General features: G+C 41.8%; 1 protein-coding gene across 11 annotated transcripts in view; it reads right to left on the reverse strand.

Moving 5' to 3' along the window:
* Positions 1 to 18,101, reverse strand: part of Wdr27 (WD repeat domain 27) — a 129,521-nt gene that overhangs the window by 55,036 nt on the left and 56,384 nt on the right. For all 11 annotated transcript variants that reach the window (XR_004943181.1, XR_004943182.1, XR_004943179.1 and 8 more), the window contains 3 exons: positions 12,023 to 12,120; positions 10,651 to 10,753; positions 7,664 to 7,762 (listed from right to left, as the gene is read on the reverse strand). Coding sequence is in view for 5 of the 11 variants with exons in the window: in XM_036168766.1 (XP_036024659.1) it covers positions 7,664 to 7,762; positions 10,651 to 10,753; positions 12,023 to 12,120 (300 nt within the window). In the remaining 6 variants the exon portion in view is untranslated. The remainder of the gene's footprint in view (positions 1 to 7,663; positions 7,763 to 10,650; positions 10,754 to 12,022; positions 12,121 to 18,101) is intronic.

The raw sequence follows: 18,101 nt of genomic DNA on the forward strand, positions 1-18,101 counted from the left end.
CATGTCTGACAAGGGAGAGTGGCTATGGAGCAGAACAATGGTGAGGTGGATGCTTGAGGACTGCCAGTGAGGAAGGGTAGTGTGATGGGAACACACAACAGTAATGCCAAGAAACCAAGAGGGCCTCTGAGAGAGACGAGGATGGAAACATTGTCAGCTACTGCACAAAGCTTTAGTCTGAGACAGAATAAACACATCATGGAGTTGACAGGCAGGGGAATAGCAGTTCTCTGGTATTTTCTTTAACCATGCAATTCTCCAAATGGTGCTCTGTCATGAACCTCACAGCTATATTCTACAAAGTTTTTTTTATTTCTCTTAAGTACCAAGAGAGCAAAGACCTTGTCAAGCTTCCCAAGAAAGCAGATCCTACTATGCAACATCTTTTGGGAAGAACTTTATGATATGCTTCTTGATCCCTGAGTTCAAACACAACCTATGAAAATAAGAAAGGCCTATTTTGAACTTGAGGTCTCCTCTGCTCCCTCCCTGCCCTAATGGTTTCCTCAGAGCATATTTTAGGCCCAGTATCAGAGCCTAGACAACCAACCTGCTGCATGGGAACTCTTGACACTCTCCATGAGTCTGTGTGAACCCCTAAATTTTAGCAAAACTTGGATCGGGAACAACAGGAGCATTTTATAAAACCAGGGAAGGAATGGTTTTTAACCAGGTTAGTAGCTTTCTGAACACAGACATATCTCTGTAGTAATACATCTAAGCCTTGTGGCTTCTGGGAACCCCCAAGCTCTGGGTCCATAAGTAGAATGTGGAAGTTCCAATAAACAGCGGAACAGACTCAAACCTGGTGCCACTTCCCGCTCCATGACCCTGGATGGAGAAAGGGAGGGAAGAAGGGAACCCAGCTGACCAGAGAGTGACTGTCCCACAGTGCGGTGAGATTGACCTCCGTCTCCATGGTTACCCCTGGGGAGGAAAAGTTCTTTGTTCTTAAGACACCTAAGGGCTCCTATCCACAGCAGGCCTGCTGCCAGGGAGCTAGCCAGCCACAGCCCCACCTGCTAGAGCTGCCTGTCCCATCTAGATGTGGAGTATGAGAAGGCTGATCCCAGAGCCTGGGCTCATGAATGGAAACCTGATCACAGGACTAGAGGGCCTCAGTGCATCACAAGAAGACTTTCACTACAGCTCCTTCAACTTTATATATCTTCAACATTATATATCTAAATCTACACACACACACACACACACACACACACACACACACACACACACAAGTTATAAGGCATACAAAACTCTAAAAGGAATTCCAACAAATTTAGCAACACCAGAATCACAGATTCCACATGGTAGGGATATTCGAATTAAATAAATTGAATTTTAAAAAACTAAGAATAACATGCTCAGAGCTCCAGTGAGGAATGTAGTCTGCATGCAAGAACAGATGTGCAGATCAAGTAGGGCAACAGAGTTAATGAATATCAGGAAATAAAAGCTGGAAATCAAGACACTCAGAACAGAAGATCCAAGAAGTGTGGGAAAACATAGACTGTGTGAACTCAAATGTGTCATGGGAATACCTAAAAACAAGAGAGAATGGAGTACACAGTGCAGTTTGAACAAAATGACTAAGAATTTCGCTAAAGCAATGTCAGGAAGCTCAGAGAACTCATGCAGAATAAACACCAACAAAACTGCAGCTAGGAACAGCATTTACAAAATGAAGAAATGTTAGCAAAAGGAAAATTCCCCAGAGAAACCAGAAAGAAAATGTACTTTACCTGCGAAGAAAAAAAAGATAGGAACTGGAGCCAATTCTCAGAAACTATGCAAGCAAGCAAGGAGATAGTAGAATGGAACATTTCGGGTATTCAGAGGGGGAGGGGGACAACTACCACTCAGTACCTTGTGAAACTCTCTAAGAAAAAGTAAAACATTCTCAGACGAGAGAGACAGACAGACAGACAGAGAAGAGAGAGAGGGAGAGAGAGGGAGGGAAGGAAGGAGGGAGGAGGAGGAGGAGGAAGAGAATTTTGTTTCCAACAGACCTTTCTCTCTAAATTCCTTTCCTGAAAGAAGTTCTTTCAGCGGGAAGAAAATGGCTTTGAAATTCAGATCCATGTAAAGATGAGCATCAAAGAGAAGAAACTGGAGGCAAAATAAAAGCTCCAACAATTGACAGACCTGGTCCCTCTCCCCACAAACTAAGAACAGAAACCCAGCTTTATTTCAAAGAAGAGCAATGGTGCATTTGAGTACGTCTGTACAGATGTGTCAGTACAGATGTGTCAGTGAAATGACTGAAAAGGGAGGGAGGGAGGGAGGGAGGGAGGGAGGGAGGTTGGGGTTTGGTATTGTGTACTCACAGTCTCCATAAGTTAGTTCACCATTATGTAAAATTAGTTATAGATGTATAATGAAAACTTTAGGATAAACATCAAAAGGTCAAAAGGAGTGAAAATTTTAAAATTACAAGTTAAAGCAGATACACTAAGAAATGAGAGAGATTGATCATGCTCAATTAAAGCCACAAAAAGCAGAAAAAGTAAAAAAACAAAAACTGGAACAAATAACAAGTCACAACAAAAAAGTGAAATACGTACTATTTACAGGAAACCACATTTAAAATACATACACATACATGTAAAGAGTAAATGGATTGTAAAATATATGTGAAGCTAGTACTAACCACAACAAAGCTGGGGCAGCTGTATGCATTTCAGACACAGCACATTTCAAAGCAAGGAAAGTTATCAGAGATAATAAAGGCATCAAGTTGATTTTCTAAAGACAAATAACTTTAAATGTGCCTCATCAAGCCTCAAACTATATGAAACAACAAAATGGATGGTGCCACAGAGAAAACAGATAAACTGCCATTATAGCTGGCGTCTTCCACATGATACTATCAGAAATGAGCACATCTGGTAGGCAGAACATCAAGATGGACTTGGTTGAACTTAATTGATTAATTAATTAATTCCATTAATCAACTGGAAATAACTGACATTGATAGACTGCTTTATGTAACCACAGAATAACACACGTTCTTCTCAAACTTACATGGGACACTGACCAAGACAGACAACATTCAGAACTATAGAACATTCCTTAACCAGCTTAAAAGAATAAAAATCATACAATGCCTACTCATATACCACAATGGGATTAAATTAGCAATCAATAACAGAAATATAACACAGAATAAGTAACACACTTTACGGGAGGAAAAAATCCTAAGATATCTTAAAATATCTTGAATTACATAAAAATTAAAATGCAATTTATTAAAAGTTATAGAATGCTATGAAAGCAATGCATGGTGGGAAATTAATACAATTGGATGCAAATATTACAAAAGAATAAAGACCTAGTCAATCCACCTTAGAAACCTGACAAAGGATATAAAATTAAATCCAGTATGAGTAGACAAAAAGAAACAAAATCACAACAGAAATCAACAAACTGGAAGTCAGAAAGTCAATGGAGGAAAGCAGTGAAACCAATTTGAAGTGATTAATAAAACTGACAAGCCACTGACTAAGCCAAGAAAAATAAACACAAAAGGAGAGAATATGTAGTTAATATAAGAAATCAGAAGGCAGCGGCACTACAGAGCCTGTAGATATTAAGAGACTAATGAAAAAATGCTACAAACAACTTTACAATCAATAGTTCTACAATCCTTGCTAAAAGTCACACAGAAAGAAGTTGGAAATGTAACTAGGCTTTATATCTATTTTTAAAAATCAAATAGTTAATAATCCAAAACATAAAGTATCAGATTCATATGGACACCAGAAAGTTCTAGCAAACATCCAAGGAAAAACTTATTTAATTCTCTATAATTTCTTTGCTGGACTAGCAACAAAGAGAATGCATAGTAATTCATTCTATGAGGCCAGTATTCACAAAGCCAAAGGCCAGCAGAGATAGAGACACACAAGGAAAGAGAATAAAGACCAATATCTGTCATGAACATGGATACAAAAGTCCTCAGCAAACATTAGTAAATCCAATATAACACTGTACAAAAAGGATGGTACATTATAACCAAGTAGGATATTTTGTAGTTATGCAGCTAGTTTAACATTTGAAAACGAACATAATCCATCATGCCAATGACTTTAAAAGAGAAAAGAAAAATTGTAAGATCACATCAGTGATTGAAAAAAATCATTTTTAGAAATCTAGCACCCATTCATTTAAAAAAAAAAAAAAACTCAGCAAACAAGAATAAAAGGAACCTTCCTTAACTTCATAAATAGCATCTACAAAAACCTACACTCAACTTGGACCTTTCCCATCAAGATCAGGAGAGAGCAAGGCATCACTTCTCACCCTTCTTTGCTGCATGAAACTGGATGTACCAGGTGATACTATGAAAAAGGAAACAAAGGCGTACAGACTGGACAGTACTCAGTATCCAGGGAAGAAGCACTTCGTTGGAGTCTCCTTGTGTAGTGAGAATTTCAGTGGCCTTCCACCAGTAGCCAGTAAGCAGGTGAGGCCTTCAATCCCATATCCACAAATAATTAAAACACACTAACAGCTTGGGTGAGTATGGAGGAAGACAGAATCCCAGAAAGCTTAAAGGAGCCCACAGGCCTGCTGATATTGAGCTCACGCAAAGTGAGTCCAAAGTTGAGGAACCAGCTGAGCCTCACCCAGACATCTGACCATGACAGAAGAATAGCAGAGATGGGTGCTGGTTGTCATAAGCAATTAGATTTCTATAATGTCATTATGCAGGAAGAGATACCAATACACTTGATTATATCACAAATCAAAATGAAAGTTAAAAATCTAAATTTCGGGAGTTGGGGATTTAACTCAGTGGTAGAGCGCTTGCCTAGCAAGTGCAAGGCCCTGGGTTCGGTCCTCAGCTCCAAAAAAAAAAAAAAAAATCTAAATTTCCAGAAAGAAAATAAGAGATGATCTTTGCAGCCTTTGGGTCAGCAAAGACTTCTTAGACAATCTGTAGGAAATACTAACCATGAATGAAAAAGTTAATTTTCCTAAAAATTAAAAACTTCTGCTCACTAAAGGATATCATTATAATCCCAAAAAGCAAGCCACAGATTGGTGAAAATATTTGCAATTTACATATGTATATGTACACACACACACACACACACACACACACACATACACACATACACACACACACACACATACACACACACACACACACACTCACTCACACTCACATGGCACATGGCCAGGACATAGAAGACATTTTTCAAACTTCTACAACTCAATAACAAAAAAAATCAAAAGTGGGTCTATGAATATATGAAAAGTGTTTAGTATCACTGTAAAATAAATGCAAATTAAAATAATGCAATACATCTACTTCATTGGCTAAAGTTTAAAAGACTAACAAAATTAAATACAGCCAAGAGTATGAAGACTGGAATTTCACTCAGAACTGATGGGTGTCACCTTGTATAGCCATTTCCTTGAAGTTGGCTACACAACACCGAGATTGAACAAGCATCCACATTCGAGCATTGAAGACAAGGCACGCATCCACACCAATGGTGACCCAAGAATACTCATGGTGGCTTTCTATGTAATCGCCAAAAACGGAGAATAGATGTGAAAAACCTTAAGAATATTGAGTAACTCATGTGACCATGTCTCCCACATGGTCTGGAATTTCTAGGGGTCAAACAGGGAAGTAAGTGCTGCACACCATAAAAACAGGGGGATGGTTCTCCACCATGCTGGGATGGTACTGCTACTGCTCTCACGTGGCTCACTAGCTGCAGAGCTGAGGAGTTTAGGGCTCCATTTGGGTTCACAGGTGCAGAGCCCAGTCCGTGTGCAACACTCAACACTTAGCGGGGAAACTGCTTCTTCTTGCAATCAGTGGTCGTGAACAGAGATCCACAACTGGACAATGTGAAGAAAGTGAGACTTTGGAGCATGCAGCCCTAGGTGGGATCTATGTAGAAGAGTAGGCAGAAAGAGTCAAACAGGCAGAGGTGTGGATGACTTTAAGGAAGCAGCATCTTCTGGACACAACAGGGATGATATGCATACAAACTCACAGAGATGGTGACAGTATGCACGGGACCCACATAATCTCACATCAGCCAAAATCCCAGCACAGAGTAGAAATGGGCACAAAGTCCCAGGCCTAACCAAGAAGCTATTTGCAATTGATAATTGCTGGGAAAGGGAAAAATCCATTCTCTCCAGTGGTGTGCCAGTGGGCATATTAACCACACTTTAGGGCAGACTCAAGAGTAGTTAGCTGGCCAACACAAAACAGACTCCATGTCTGTCTGTCTGTTTGTTTGATATATGTGTACGTATTTTGTTTTGATAACTTTTTAATTTGGATATGTTTGTTTTGGTTTGGGAGGTGTTTTCCTTAGAGAAAGTACATGATGCTAGGAGGGTAGGGAGGTTTGGAGGAGCTGGGAAGAGTTGGCAGAGGAGAAAGAAATGATCAAAATATAGTGTATGAGAAAGGCAAAAAAAATGGGAAGATCACCCTAACACTAACAGAAGTCAGTATGGTTGCCTTATGAATGCATATCATGGCAAAAAAAGAACATACTTCTTAATAACAAAGCCTCAACTCATTAAGAGGACATAGCAACTCTAAATCAAATGGAGTAGCGTAGCTCCTAAAACCAAGAAACTAGCATAATCACAGGAAAAAGGAAAAAGAGGGACATATGCCTATGCACACATCAAAAGTGACAGCAGACAGCAAAGGCCTTGCCCAACCCAAACCCTAACTCCCATCCACAAAATCAGTCAGGGCCCAGAGAAGAACCAGCTGTAACTGCATCACAGCACCAGCAGGTTAGTGTCGCAGAGTTCTGGCAACCACACGGTAAGCTTCACTGAGTTGTATCATGTGACATTTGTCTAGAGTCAAAGCCAACCATGTGCTAGGCACCACAGCTGGCCCTGGACAACAGCAAATCAGTGTCAGTGATGAGCAGGGGTTAACAAAATGCTGTTACACCCAGGCAAAGCTGATACACATGATCACACAGTCACATGATTCCTTCTCTGAATCAAAGCTTTGCTCATGAAAAGACAGGATGAAACTGAAGTTCCTGAAGACCCAAATTTAGCAGATACTGAATACTTTTAAGTCTTCTACATTTTCCATAGCATTCATTTTTCTACACAGCTCATTAGAACTCTTCCTTCCTTCTGACCTTTTCTCACTAAGACAGTGTCTTTTCACTCTACGGTACTCTTCCTGAATCCAAATTCTTTTCAAACCTGTCTCCTGCTTGCATTTTCAGTCTTGTCTATGGTGTCTGCATTTGGCTTACACAGGACTGTATCTGTCTATGGGTACATACGGTTCTCTAGATTGTAGTAAGAGCAAATACACTGAATGGTAAATAATTTAAAATTCTAGATTTCTCTTTCTCTCAATAAATCTACTACATACTTTCCTCTCCTGGTACTCAAAACTACCATATAATCTTTTCCTCATTTTGATTTTTTTTTTTTTTAGATAGAGTCTCATATAGCCCAGGCTGACCTTGAAATGGCTATGTAGCTCTTGCATCAATCTCTGGAGTGCTGGGATTTCAGGTACTGGGCCCAGCTACATGCACTCTTAAATGCCATAAGACTTCCACAAAATAAAATCTGACTACCTTCTAAAGTGATGTAAGACGGTATGAACAGGAGAGGCCCTGCTCACACTGGGAAACTGTACCTGAGGAGCTGCGGGGTTGAAGGCCACTTCAGTAACTGTATCTGTATGTCCTGCAAGACGATACAGAAAGCTGTTCGAGCCCATTTCATACACGTACGCCTAGGAGACAAAATAAGCAGATGTTCCAGGCTGACAGGACTGGTAACCATCTCCAAACTCTGGCTCAAGTGTGGTCTGTGGCTGACCCAGGACACAGTGACAGTTGACAAGCCAACACAATGCCGTCACAGAACAGAGCCACAAAGAACATCTTACCTCGAAGTCACCTCCATGACTCGGCAGTCTGAAGCAAGTATTCATATTTGATGACTGATACGTTGGAAGGTACAGAGCCTGTGCGATACCAACTCTACTTTAAAGTCCCATGTTAAAGGAGAAGATATCACATTGCCCCTTCTGTGAGCTTGAGAAAACTGGGTACATTCAACTCAGGATATAAATAATTTGTGTTTTTTTGCCATTGACTGGAAAGTATCTCTACCAGAATTATTGTGTTTCCTACGTTATTAGTCACTTCTCTACTGGTGTGATAAAATACCATAACCAAAAGCAGCTAAAGGGGAGAAAGTTTATTTCAGCTTAGGGTTACAGTCCATAATTGAAGGCTCTTTAGAAAATCCTGCTTCACAGATGAGTCTGTCCAATATGCTAGGCCTGTAGGCCAAAGAGGATGCCCCAACATTGCAGAGAACCTTGGTGACTGCCCAGGCAGCCAGCTGTTTCTGTCATAACTCACATTTTTTGGAAGTCACTTGTTTGCACTTCCTGTTTTACTAGGTAATATTATTTCCTTCTCGGGTCTCTGAGGGAGTTGAAGATTAGATAGTTATAGTTTTCCTTGTTAAGAAATTCAGAAAAGAAACTCACTAAAGAGGCATAAAGTGTATAAGTTTGAAAGACATCAAAAGATAGTTTGGGTTATGCAAATCAGGATACAAAGTAAATTAGATACAAGGCTTAGGATTCACAAATATAGGATAGATAATGGAATATTCTCTGAATTTGTCAAATGCAAATGGACTAGACATTGTTGATATATTTATAGCTTGTATATATTGTATATAGTTATTGTACTTATTGTATATAGTTTTTCTTATATTAGTATAACTTTTTTATTTTAGACAAAAAAAGAAGAAGTATAGTGATATAGTGATATATTGTGTACCCTAATAAAGCTTATCTGAAGATCAGAGGAAAAAGCCAGCCACTATATTAAACATAGAAGTCAGGTAATGGTAGTACATGCCTTTAATCCTAGCATTCAGGAGGTTCAAGGCCACACTGGGAACCGAGCCAGGCGTGGTGACATATGCCTTTAATCCCAGCACTAACCATAGAGATCTGGAGGTCTGGACAGCTACAGCTTTGTAGCTGGGCAAAGAGAGGAAATGAGATACAGAACAGAAAGGCATATAGGTGTGGGTATACAGGAAGTAGGTCTCTTTGGAAGCTGAGGAGTTGTTGAGGAGTTGTCCTATTCCTCTGATCTCTTGGTTTTTACCCCAATATCTGGCTCTGGGTTTTTTATTAATAAAACTGTTTAGCAATTCATCTTTCAGACCCCCAAAGGGCTCATGACCCACAGGTCTGAAAAAGTAAACAATGGCTCACTTTCATTCCATTTTGACAAAGGAATAACCAAAGCACTGTACCTCCTCTTGGAGGAGTGGAGCAGTATGATACTTTAAATGCCAAACATCCATTTTTGTAAAAAGCCGAAGCAATGTGATATATAATGCCACATACGAAGTCAACCAGTGAACTTCTCAGGACACACTTTTCTTTGCTTATATTACCTGAATGCAAAGTGCCAGTTACAAAGAGCATGCAAGAAATAATGGTAGACAAAACCAGAAGTGGGGTCAATGATGTATAAGTCTTCAAAGCTTCCTACTAAACCTTGCAATTGTTTCTAAAAATAAAGTTCCACAGTATTCCATAGAAGCCAGCAGTTGTTCCAACAAATAAAGTGTCACACATGTTTAAAGTTTTGTCTCTTTGAAGCTATTCAACATTTTTCCAGGACTTTGTTGACCCATCGGTCTCCTTAATTTTGCACCTCCTGGAGAAGGAATGGCTGAACATGCATGTATCTTGCCATCTTGATGCCCTGCTTGTTAATCATGGGGTCTTGTCTTCTCCCATGGAAGCCTGAGCTCTTTTTAGAGATTATGTTGTGGGTCTGGGGTGGAATAAGGAGTGCCATGTAATCATCCCTCAGTCAGACCCAGGCTCTTGCTTGGGCACCACCGTTTTTATGTCTCATGTGACTCCCAAAATGGATTTTTATGAGGACACTTTATAGGAGACAAGCACACAATTCATTGAATGACCTTTCAGATGACGGATTTGAGGCACACCATGGAGGAAGAAGGGGCCACCACAGTTTATAGCCAAGGAGCACCAAGACCTCCCCAGGGAGCTGGCCTCCTCTGCGGGCTTAGCCTCCAGCTATGTGGCAGTGTGTTACACAGCCCTGGGACACTTTAAGACCTCGTGCTCCACATCTACGGGTTCTGGATCTGGCATGGAGGAAAGGTGTCCAGCAAGGGTGGCGAAGCATGGGAGAAGCATGCAGTTCTCTCAACAACTGCAGGGTGGTGACTGCACTGGGAGAAGCACGTAGTTCTCTAAGAAACCCCATGGAGATAAGGGACACCTAATTACACATGAGCTGCACCATCCGGATTGATGTCATCTGCTTGTTACTCCTGCACCACACATCAGTCGTTCTTGGAGTTTGTACTAGTATCCCTGATAACTAATAAATGAAGAAATGAGTGATGAATGATAAGAGTGTATTGTGATTAAATAAAATCAGCTTCCTGTGGTCACAGCTTACTGCTGTGGAGTTTGCAGGCTGGATAAGTCTCTTAAAAAACTGTCTGGCTTGAAATGGAATTTTACCCCAATGCTCAATGGCGCTGAAGTTCTATTTGATAACACCACCTAGAAACCCTACCCTTAGAGAAAGCACACATACATACATGTCTGTCCTCTGCACCACAGCCCATGATTCTTCCACAAGGACTAAAAGCAACTCCACAAGGGTAACAGCGGTTGGGATGCCCTTCGAAGCGGCGCACACACCTGCAGGGGTAGAATGAAACGGCTGGGCAGAAAATGGCTCCTACATCCTGAGACAAATTAGAAAGCATCACCATGTTTTCTCCACAAAATGAATAAGTTAATAGTTAAAAAAAAAAACTTTCTTTGATGTCTGTGTGTGGTGTTGAGAATCAAACCTATGGCTTTTTGACATGCTAGTCAAACACTCTACCACTGAACTACATCCTTGAAAAAAAACTTCATATTGAGAATTATTAAATGGTAAGTAATTAAGTAGACCTTTAAAGTAATTTAAACCCTTTTCAAAATCATAAATTCCCAAAGATAACAAAACTAAGAGCTGATGAACCTTTATATATGAGAAATATTAAATAAACAATTTCTACTGATAATTATAAATTTTTCAATCAAATCTAAAATCATAAATTATGAAAAGAAACATGGCTTGTGGGGATGTGCAGCATTCTAGTAAGAGGGGTGAGTTTCACAACCACTTATCAAGTGCTATATAAAACTTGCCCATGGGGGTGAAAGTCAATGATTGATACAATTTTATTAAGAGGAAACCTTCAATACCTTTGAGAAATAGCCAGGGTCTCCCTTAGAAAGGCATTGACAAGCATGGCCAACACCTAGTGGGTGCCCTGGGGCATGTCAAGACTGAGCAGAGTCCCTGAATAGTAGGAAAGATCTCACTTAAAGCATGTATTGTAGGGTGAGGCATATTTCTTCTACTGACAAAGAACAAAAGAAGCACACTGCTAGTTGTTTCCTTGTGAACATCTGTGTACTACAAACATATATTAACATTTTCCAATTTTATGACATTATATATGCACTGTACAGTGATGGCTTACAGTATTGTGATTATCAGAAGATAAAGTTTAGTGCTTAAATAGAAACGCCTTCACAAGAGGGAGATCAGGCAGCCTAATGTACAGTACTGTCAGTACTACTCCAAGGGAGCTGTGTGAGCTCAGTGCTAGTGTCCAGTGTAAGCAAGACAGGTGTGACAGGAAAAGAAGAAAACGTATCTGAGGGAGCTGTCCACACCATTTCTCACATCTCTGACTCTCAGGAGCCATGTGTGATTGGCCCTCGGAGAACAGAGTAGCACCTGTAGTTTTACCATCTCCAAGTGACTGCACTGATTCTGTGTACAAGCCAGTCTTGTCCAGAGCGTACCTAGACTAGTCATAGCCTTGTGCTATTTGCAACCAGGATCAGGTTGCCTTCCCAGCTCAGCTCCAATTTCCCTTGGGGCAGTGCTTTGATGCAGGCTGGCCTTACCTCAGCGTCCTCAGGTCCCACAGTCGAACCCCATCACCAACAGCTGTGGTCAGGAAAAGATTGTATGCCAGAGACTGCTGGGTCGTAAATGATGATCCCTGTCATTAGATGTGGAAAATAAAAGTCAATAACAGCTTTTAAAAACGTTTTACTTATTTAATTTGGGAGGGAAAGCATGCCACAGTGCGTGTATACACAGACCTCTGACAATCTGCAGGAGTTGGTTCTCTCTTTTCACCATGTGGGGGCTAGGGATCAAACTCACATCATCCTCAGGCTTAACCCCAAGTGCCTTTACCTGCTTAGCTGTCTAACAGACCCCAAGATGAACATGTAAAGGCTAATAATACCTAATAATACTGGAATCTACAGACAGAAGTCAACATAATATCTCTTAAATTTACAGTTTAGAGTGGAATAAGAATTAATAACTTCCATGCAGCCTTGAATAGCACAGCGACCTATGTAGATAACAGACTGCACATGCAACAGGGTCTCTGAAGACTACGGTCTAGTGATGTCGGAGCATCTTAGCCTATGTAAGTGCACTCTGTGACTAACCATGCAATCCTCAGAACACAACCTCAGGTTGAGCAACATCAGTTAGCATGATACCTACCAAATACACTCTAATCTTAATAATTAATGTCTGTTTACTCCACAATCAATGCCATTGCAAGCTACAGAACTAGAAAACAGCAACAGATAAAAAGACTAAGATGATTACACACCAGCATTTCTTTTTCAGTATTGATCATAATCTTTATTCAACAAATTATCTGGGATAAAATGCACTCCCTAATGAGCACTTGGAGTTATATGCCAGTTATGGAACTCTAAGATACACTGAATGGGTGCCTTGGTGATGAAACACGTGAAATCCTATGTACCTCAGGACCCCACACGTCACGGGGAGTAAGGGCTCTGCAAGTCCAGGGCCTTGACATCTGATGACTCTGATGATCTCCCAGAAGAAAAACAGCCATGTAAGACAACTGGACACCACCAGAGGAGCTATTTGGCTCAAAACATTCCTTAAACGCACTATAATTCATAAGAATTCCATTCTCTTGCTATGTCAAGATTACTTGAAATATTACAACAAACTCGATATAAGATGGACCTAGAAGTTATTCTTCATTTACAAGCAGGAAATAAAGGATCTCATTGAGTTCAGAGATAACAAGCCACAGTCTAAGGATTAACTGTGCCAGACAACATGCTACACACTTCTTTAGCTCTTCATCCTTTAGCAAACAAACTATTCAGTCCCCATTTAGAGTCAAGAAATCTGATGCATGGCGATCTATTCACTGCCTCATAGCTGTGAAGCTCAAGTCAGGTCAACCCTAAGTAATCTGTAAGAAAAGCCTCAACTGGAGAATTGCCCAGAACAGAGACAGCAGACTATGGATGGTGCACAGGGTGGCAAAGCCTGTCAACAGACTGTTGCTGATTCACAGGCAAAGCCAGGGCTGGTCCAGGCAGACAGTAGACTCCTGATTCGGTATGTTGTTAGATAATAGACAAGACCTGGAGATGACGCTCCCTCCTGAGCACTTTGAGACAGAAACAGGCTCTCTAAAATAGCATTGTGTCTGCATCAGCATCAAAGTGATTTGGTGATTCTGCTCCAGTATACAGGGCAGTTCTGCAAGCCAGTGAAGGTGTGAGGAAGCAGGGCCTGGCTTGTTTCCTTCCTAGGTGATGATTCAAGGCATTCCTTTCTCTTAGGAGTCTTCCCATCAAACGTCTGCCTGAGGCTTGAAGTGTTACTGCATGGCCTCTATGCAGCGTCTGCAGCGCACTCAAGTGCCTATGCCTTGTGGACTGACAATCCTTTGAGAGCCATAGTGCTGTGCTCTTAGATGGGAGGTGTTATGCTAGGAAAAATAGTTCTTTTTGTTTTTTTGTCTTAAATGGGGAAGTACCTAGCTTAACTTCCCAAAAATAAGCATATGAGGGGGTGTGATGGAATGTGAGGCTGAGCATGGGGTCACAGAGGCCTGCACCGTATTTGGTGGCTTGTTTTCTGAAGAAGCGTCTTACATTTTTGTACACTGATGCAGAACACATCAGAGCAGTCAGGCTCACCACAACCATGGGGGTGCCATGGTCTGTGCTGTCCTTCCATTCAAGCACAGAAGCATTTAGGTCGTACTTGACCCAAACATCACAGTTCAGTAACAATAAAGTAGGCCATTTCTCACCCTGTGCAGCTTAGGACCCCAGGCGGCCACTCCAGTCAGTGCCATTGAGGCTTCGAGTGTTCCAATGCACCACCTAGAGCAGAGTTGTGAGAATGGCGTCCAGTGGCTAAGCTGGACAGGGCAGGCAGGGTTTAATTCACTGTTCTTCTGTATTAACAAGAATGCCTCTGAGCTGGGTTGATGGCCAGACTTTTCTGTTGCTATGTATCATTAAATGGTTAAATGTTAAACAGTTATTAAATATTATTAAATCATTAAATGATTTATTTTTAGATTGAAAATAATCATACCAGATCTTTCTTCTTTATTTAAAAAACTAAACAGGTGTTCTAGTTTCCTTAATGTTGCTATGGATAAAACACTGACAATAGCAACTTAGGGGAAGAAAAGATTTATTTGGCTTACATTTCCAGATCACAGTCATTGCTGAAAGAAGTCAGGGAAGGGACACATGTGTGAACCTGAAGGCAGGCCTGCTTGTTGTAATTACACACAGCCTTACCTTTGACCAGGGAACTCACTCATTCAGCCAAAGAAAGTCTGTAGAAACCATGGGAGAGTGTTTCTTGATGGACTGCAGGCAGTCTCATGCTTAGCCAGCTTGCTTATACAGCCCAGGACCACATGCCTGGTGAAGAGTACCACCCACAGCAAGCCGGGCCCTCCTAAACCAATTAACAATCAAGACATCCCTCCACAGACATGTCACTACATCGGGAGTCTACTGCCTGCCTGGGCCAGCACTGGCTTTGCCTGTAGAGCACTGGAGTCTGCTGACAGTTTTCCCTGTGCAACACCCATAGTCTGCTGTCTCAGCCCCATCACAAGAACCATGGCAGACTTGTGAGCAGAGGCTATCTTCTGAAGAGGGGCTACACAAAGTGCTTAGCTGCTAAAGGCAGGGTAAGCACCAGGCAGCCAGGCACACCTAGACTCAGTGAGGCCTGGAGGACTTGAGGAAGGCCTACTCAGCTTCTGCTAGACCCTCTTAGCTTGGAGGAAGCAGGCTTGGGGGTCGTGGTGAGGAGGGTGAGCCTGTGGCACTACCAAGGGAAGAGAGCCAGGCCAGCTGGCACAGCAGGAGATCAAAATGATCCTAATTCTATGTGTGGGAAATGAAACACTGGGTTCCACTGTTGGTGGAGGAATGAGCTGCTTCTGCCAGGGTGAAAAGCACTAGTCACTGTGGGCAGTAGGGCAGTTAGAAGCAGGATTGTTCATATCACAGCACAGCATGTAAGCCATCAGCAGGACTACATGCATCACAGCATGTGTAACAAAGAGCAGAGAGCAGAGAGCAAGCAGAGGCCAGGAGACAACAATGCAGCAGTAGGTGCAGGCACCGAGGGAGGTCCAGTAATCCCACACACCTTCCTACTCAGCAATGACAACTCTGCTCTATGCCAAGGGACAGCTTGCCCAGACTCCACCCCAAAGACAGAGAGAGAGATACAACGTTCAGTCACTGTGCCCTAAATTAGCACCTCTAACATCCCTGCCACTAGTGTCTAGGACTGCACTAAGCTCTGACAGATGGTCCTGAAATCCACAACTGGTACAAACCACATGTTCACACAATGCCTGAATGTATACCTTGCTCATACTCCAACTCTGCCATGGCTATGGCTATCCCCAGAGTAAATCTCAAGTTCTTGATCAGGACCCACCAACCCAGGGCATATTACTATCCCAGTCAGTATCTACTATCCATTCCTCCATTTGCTTCACCACAGTATCACAGAGCATGACAACTGTCTTAGTTAGGGTTTCTATTGCTGTGAAGAGACACCATGGCCATGGTATATAGCCATAAGATTTCCTGTGTCCCACGCAGCCTGTGGTCAGGACACATCTCTCTCACCTGCGGTCCCTCAGTGCTTATAAAACAATCATTCAGAGGTTGAATATTAATTAACTGTATGGCCTATGGCAGGCTTCTTACTAGCTAGCTCTTTCACCTTAAATTAACCCATTTCTATCTTTCTATATAAAGGAAAAAACATCTAATTGGGATGGCTTACATTTTCAGATGTTCAGTCCATTATCATCATGGCAGGACATGATGGTGTACAGGCAGATATGGTGCTGGAGCCCTACATCTTGACCCACGGGCAACAGAAGATGGCCTGAGTGTCACACTGAGTGAAGCTTGAGCAAAAGAGACCTCAAAGCCCTCCCCCACAGTGACACACTTCCTCCAACAAGGCCACACCTCCTAATAGCACCATTCCCTGTGAGCTTATGAGGACTGATTACATTCAAACTACCACAGCAACCAATCTCCACTTCCTGTGCTCTGTTCTTATGAACATGCTCCTGGTACCACCCTACTTTCTCTACCCTTTGTCCACATGTACAATCAGATGGAGATTGAGTCTGCATTTACACATTCTTCCTCAGGCATATGGACCTTGCTTTGCACCTATGTATACAGGGGGAATAGCAATCAGAGTACCTACTTACAGATATTTTAAGTTAATAAGCAGTATACAAACATGTACATATTCACAAACATGCATGGATACATGTTTATACTCATACATACCAATGTTAAGGTGGAGGAGATGATATAAACACTCACAAATTTAACGAAGATACTAGGAATGGGTACTGAATTAAGAGTTCATCACAGAGACATGTAACCGCCTTCCCACCCTACGGCTATTTGATGCAATGTTTAAAAAAGGAGAAAAGACCACTTTAAACACAATATTACAATGAAATCTAATCTCACCGAAGAGATAAACTATGGAAAACGTTTATGTTAAGTCAACTAGCACTTATTTTTGTCTCAACTAAGAACTAGAAGCTCTTAAAGGAAATAGATCCATTTAAGAATACTTTGTATTCATTCCCTTTTCATATATGCATACACATCCAACCCAAATCCTCTCTCTTTCAATACTGCCCTCTACCTTCATGTCCACTGGTTTCCACATGCCTAAGTCTAATTAGTGCTGCCTGTGTGTACACTGTTATGGGGCCATTCTTTGGAGCATGAGCCACCTATCAGCAGCCATAACCCCACATAAAAATTATCCTCACTCTTCAGGCATCTACTGATTGCCAATAGCCACCCTGGATACAGCCTTATATGTCCCTCTCCCATCCATGTTGGAATATTGTTCAGGTAACCACAGGTGCTGTGAGCAATGACCATGTCATATGTAGAACACAGCATTTCACAACACAACTTCCCATCCTTTAGCTCTTACATTCTGTCTATTCCCTCTTCCAAAATGTTCCCTGGGTCTTTGGGCAGGAGGGGACAGATTTCATATAAATGTCCTACTTAGGGGTAAGCACTCAGCCGCCTCTTATTCTCAGCACTTTGACCAACCCTGAATCTGCACTGACTGCAACCCATTGCCAAAAGAAGCCTCTCTGACCAAGGTTTAGACCATTAATCTATGGGTACAAACATGAATACTTAGAAGGAAGTTCAACAACATGTCCATTTAAGAAAATAACCTTAGTAGCTCCCCCTTCCCCCAGGGCCTATACCATTCTGAGCCCTGGCCTTTGTGATCAGGTTCATAGGACCAGGCCTAAATCCCAGAAAGCAGGTGGTCACTCCCATAGCAGCCATACTACTATTTCACAGTGAAGACATCTTAGCCAGTGGATTAGCATTATAACACGCAGGGTCCACTACTGGATAGGTGGCCTGCAGAGCACCTTACTAAGGTTGACAGCCAGAGGAAGTTAGCTTTCAGGATAGTTCCAGCTTGATTCATCAATGTCCTACAACCACAGTGTGTAACATCTTCAGCAGTCAGTCACCATCTAGCTATGGTGGGAAGCCAAAAGCAATGGCAACAGTCTGGGTTATTTGGGGGCCTCTGAGGCCTTGTGACCAGTAACTCATG

Source organism: Onychomys torridus, chromosome 19, assembly GCF_903995425.1.
Source record: "Onychomys torridus chromosome 19, mOncTor1.1, whole genome shotgun sequence".
NCBI lineage: Eukaryota > Metazoa > Chordata > Mammalia > Rodentia > Cricetidae > Onychomys > Onychomys torridus.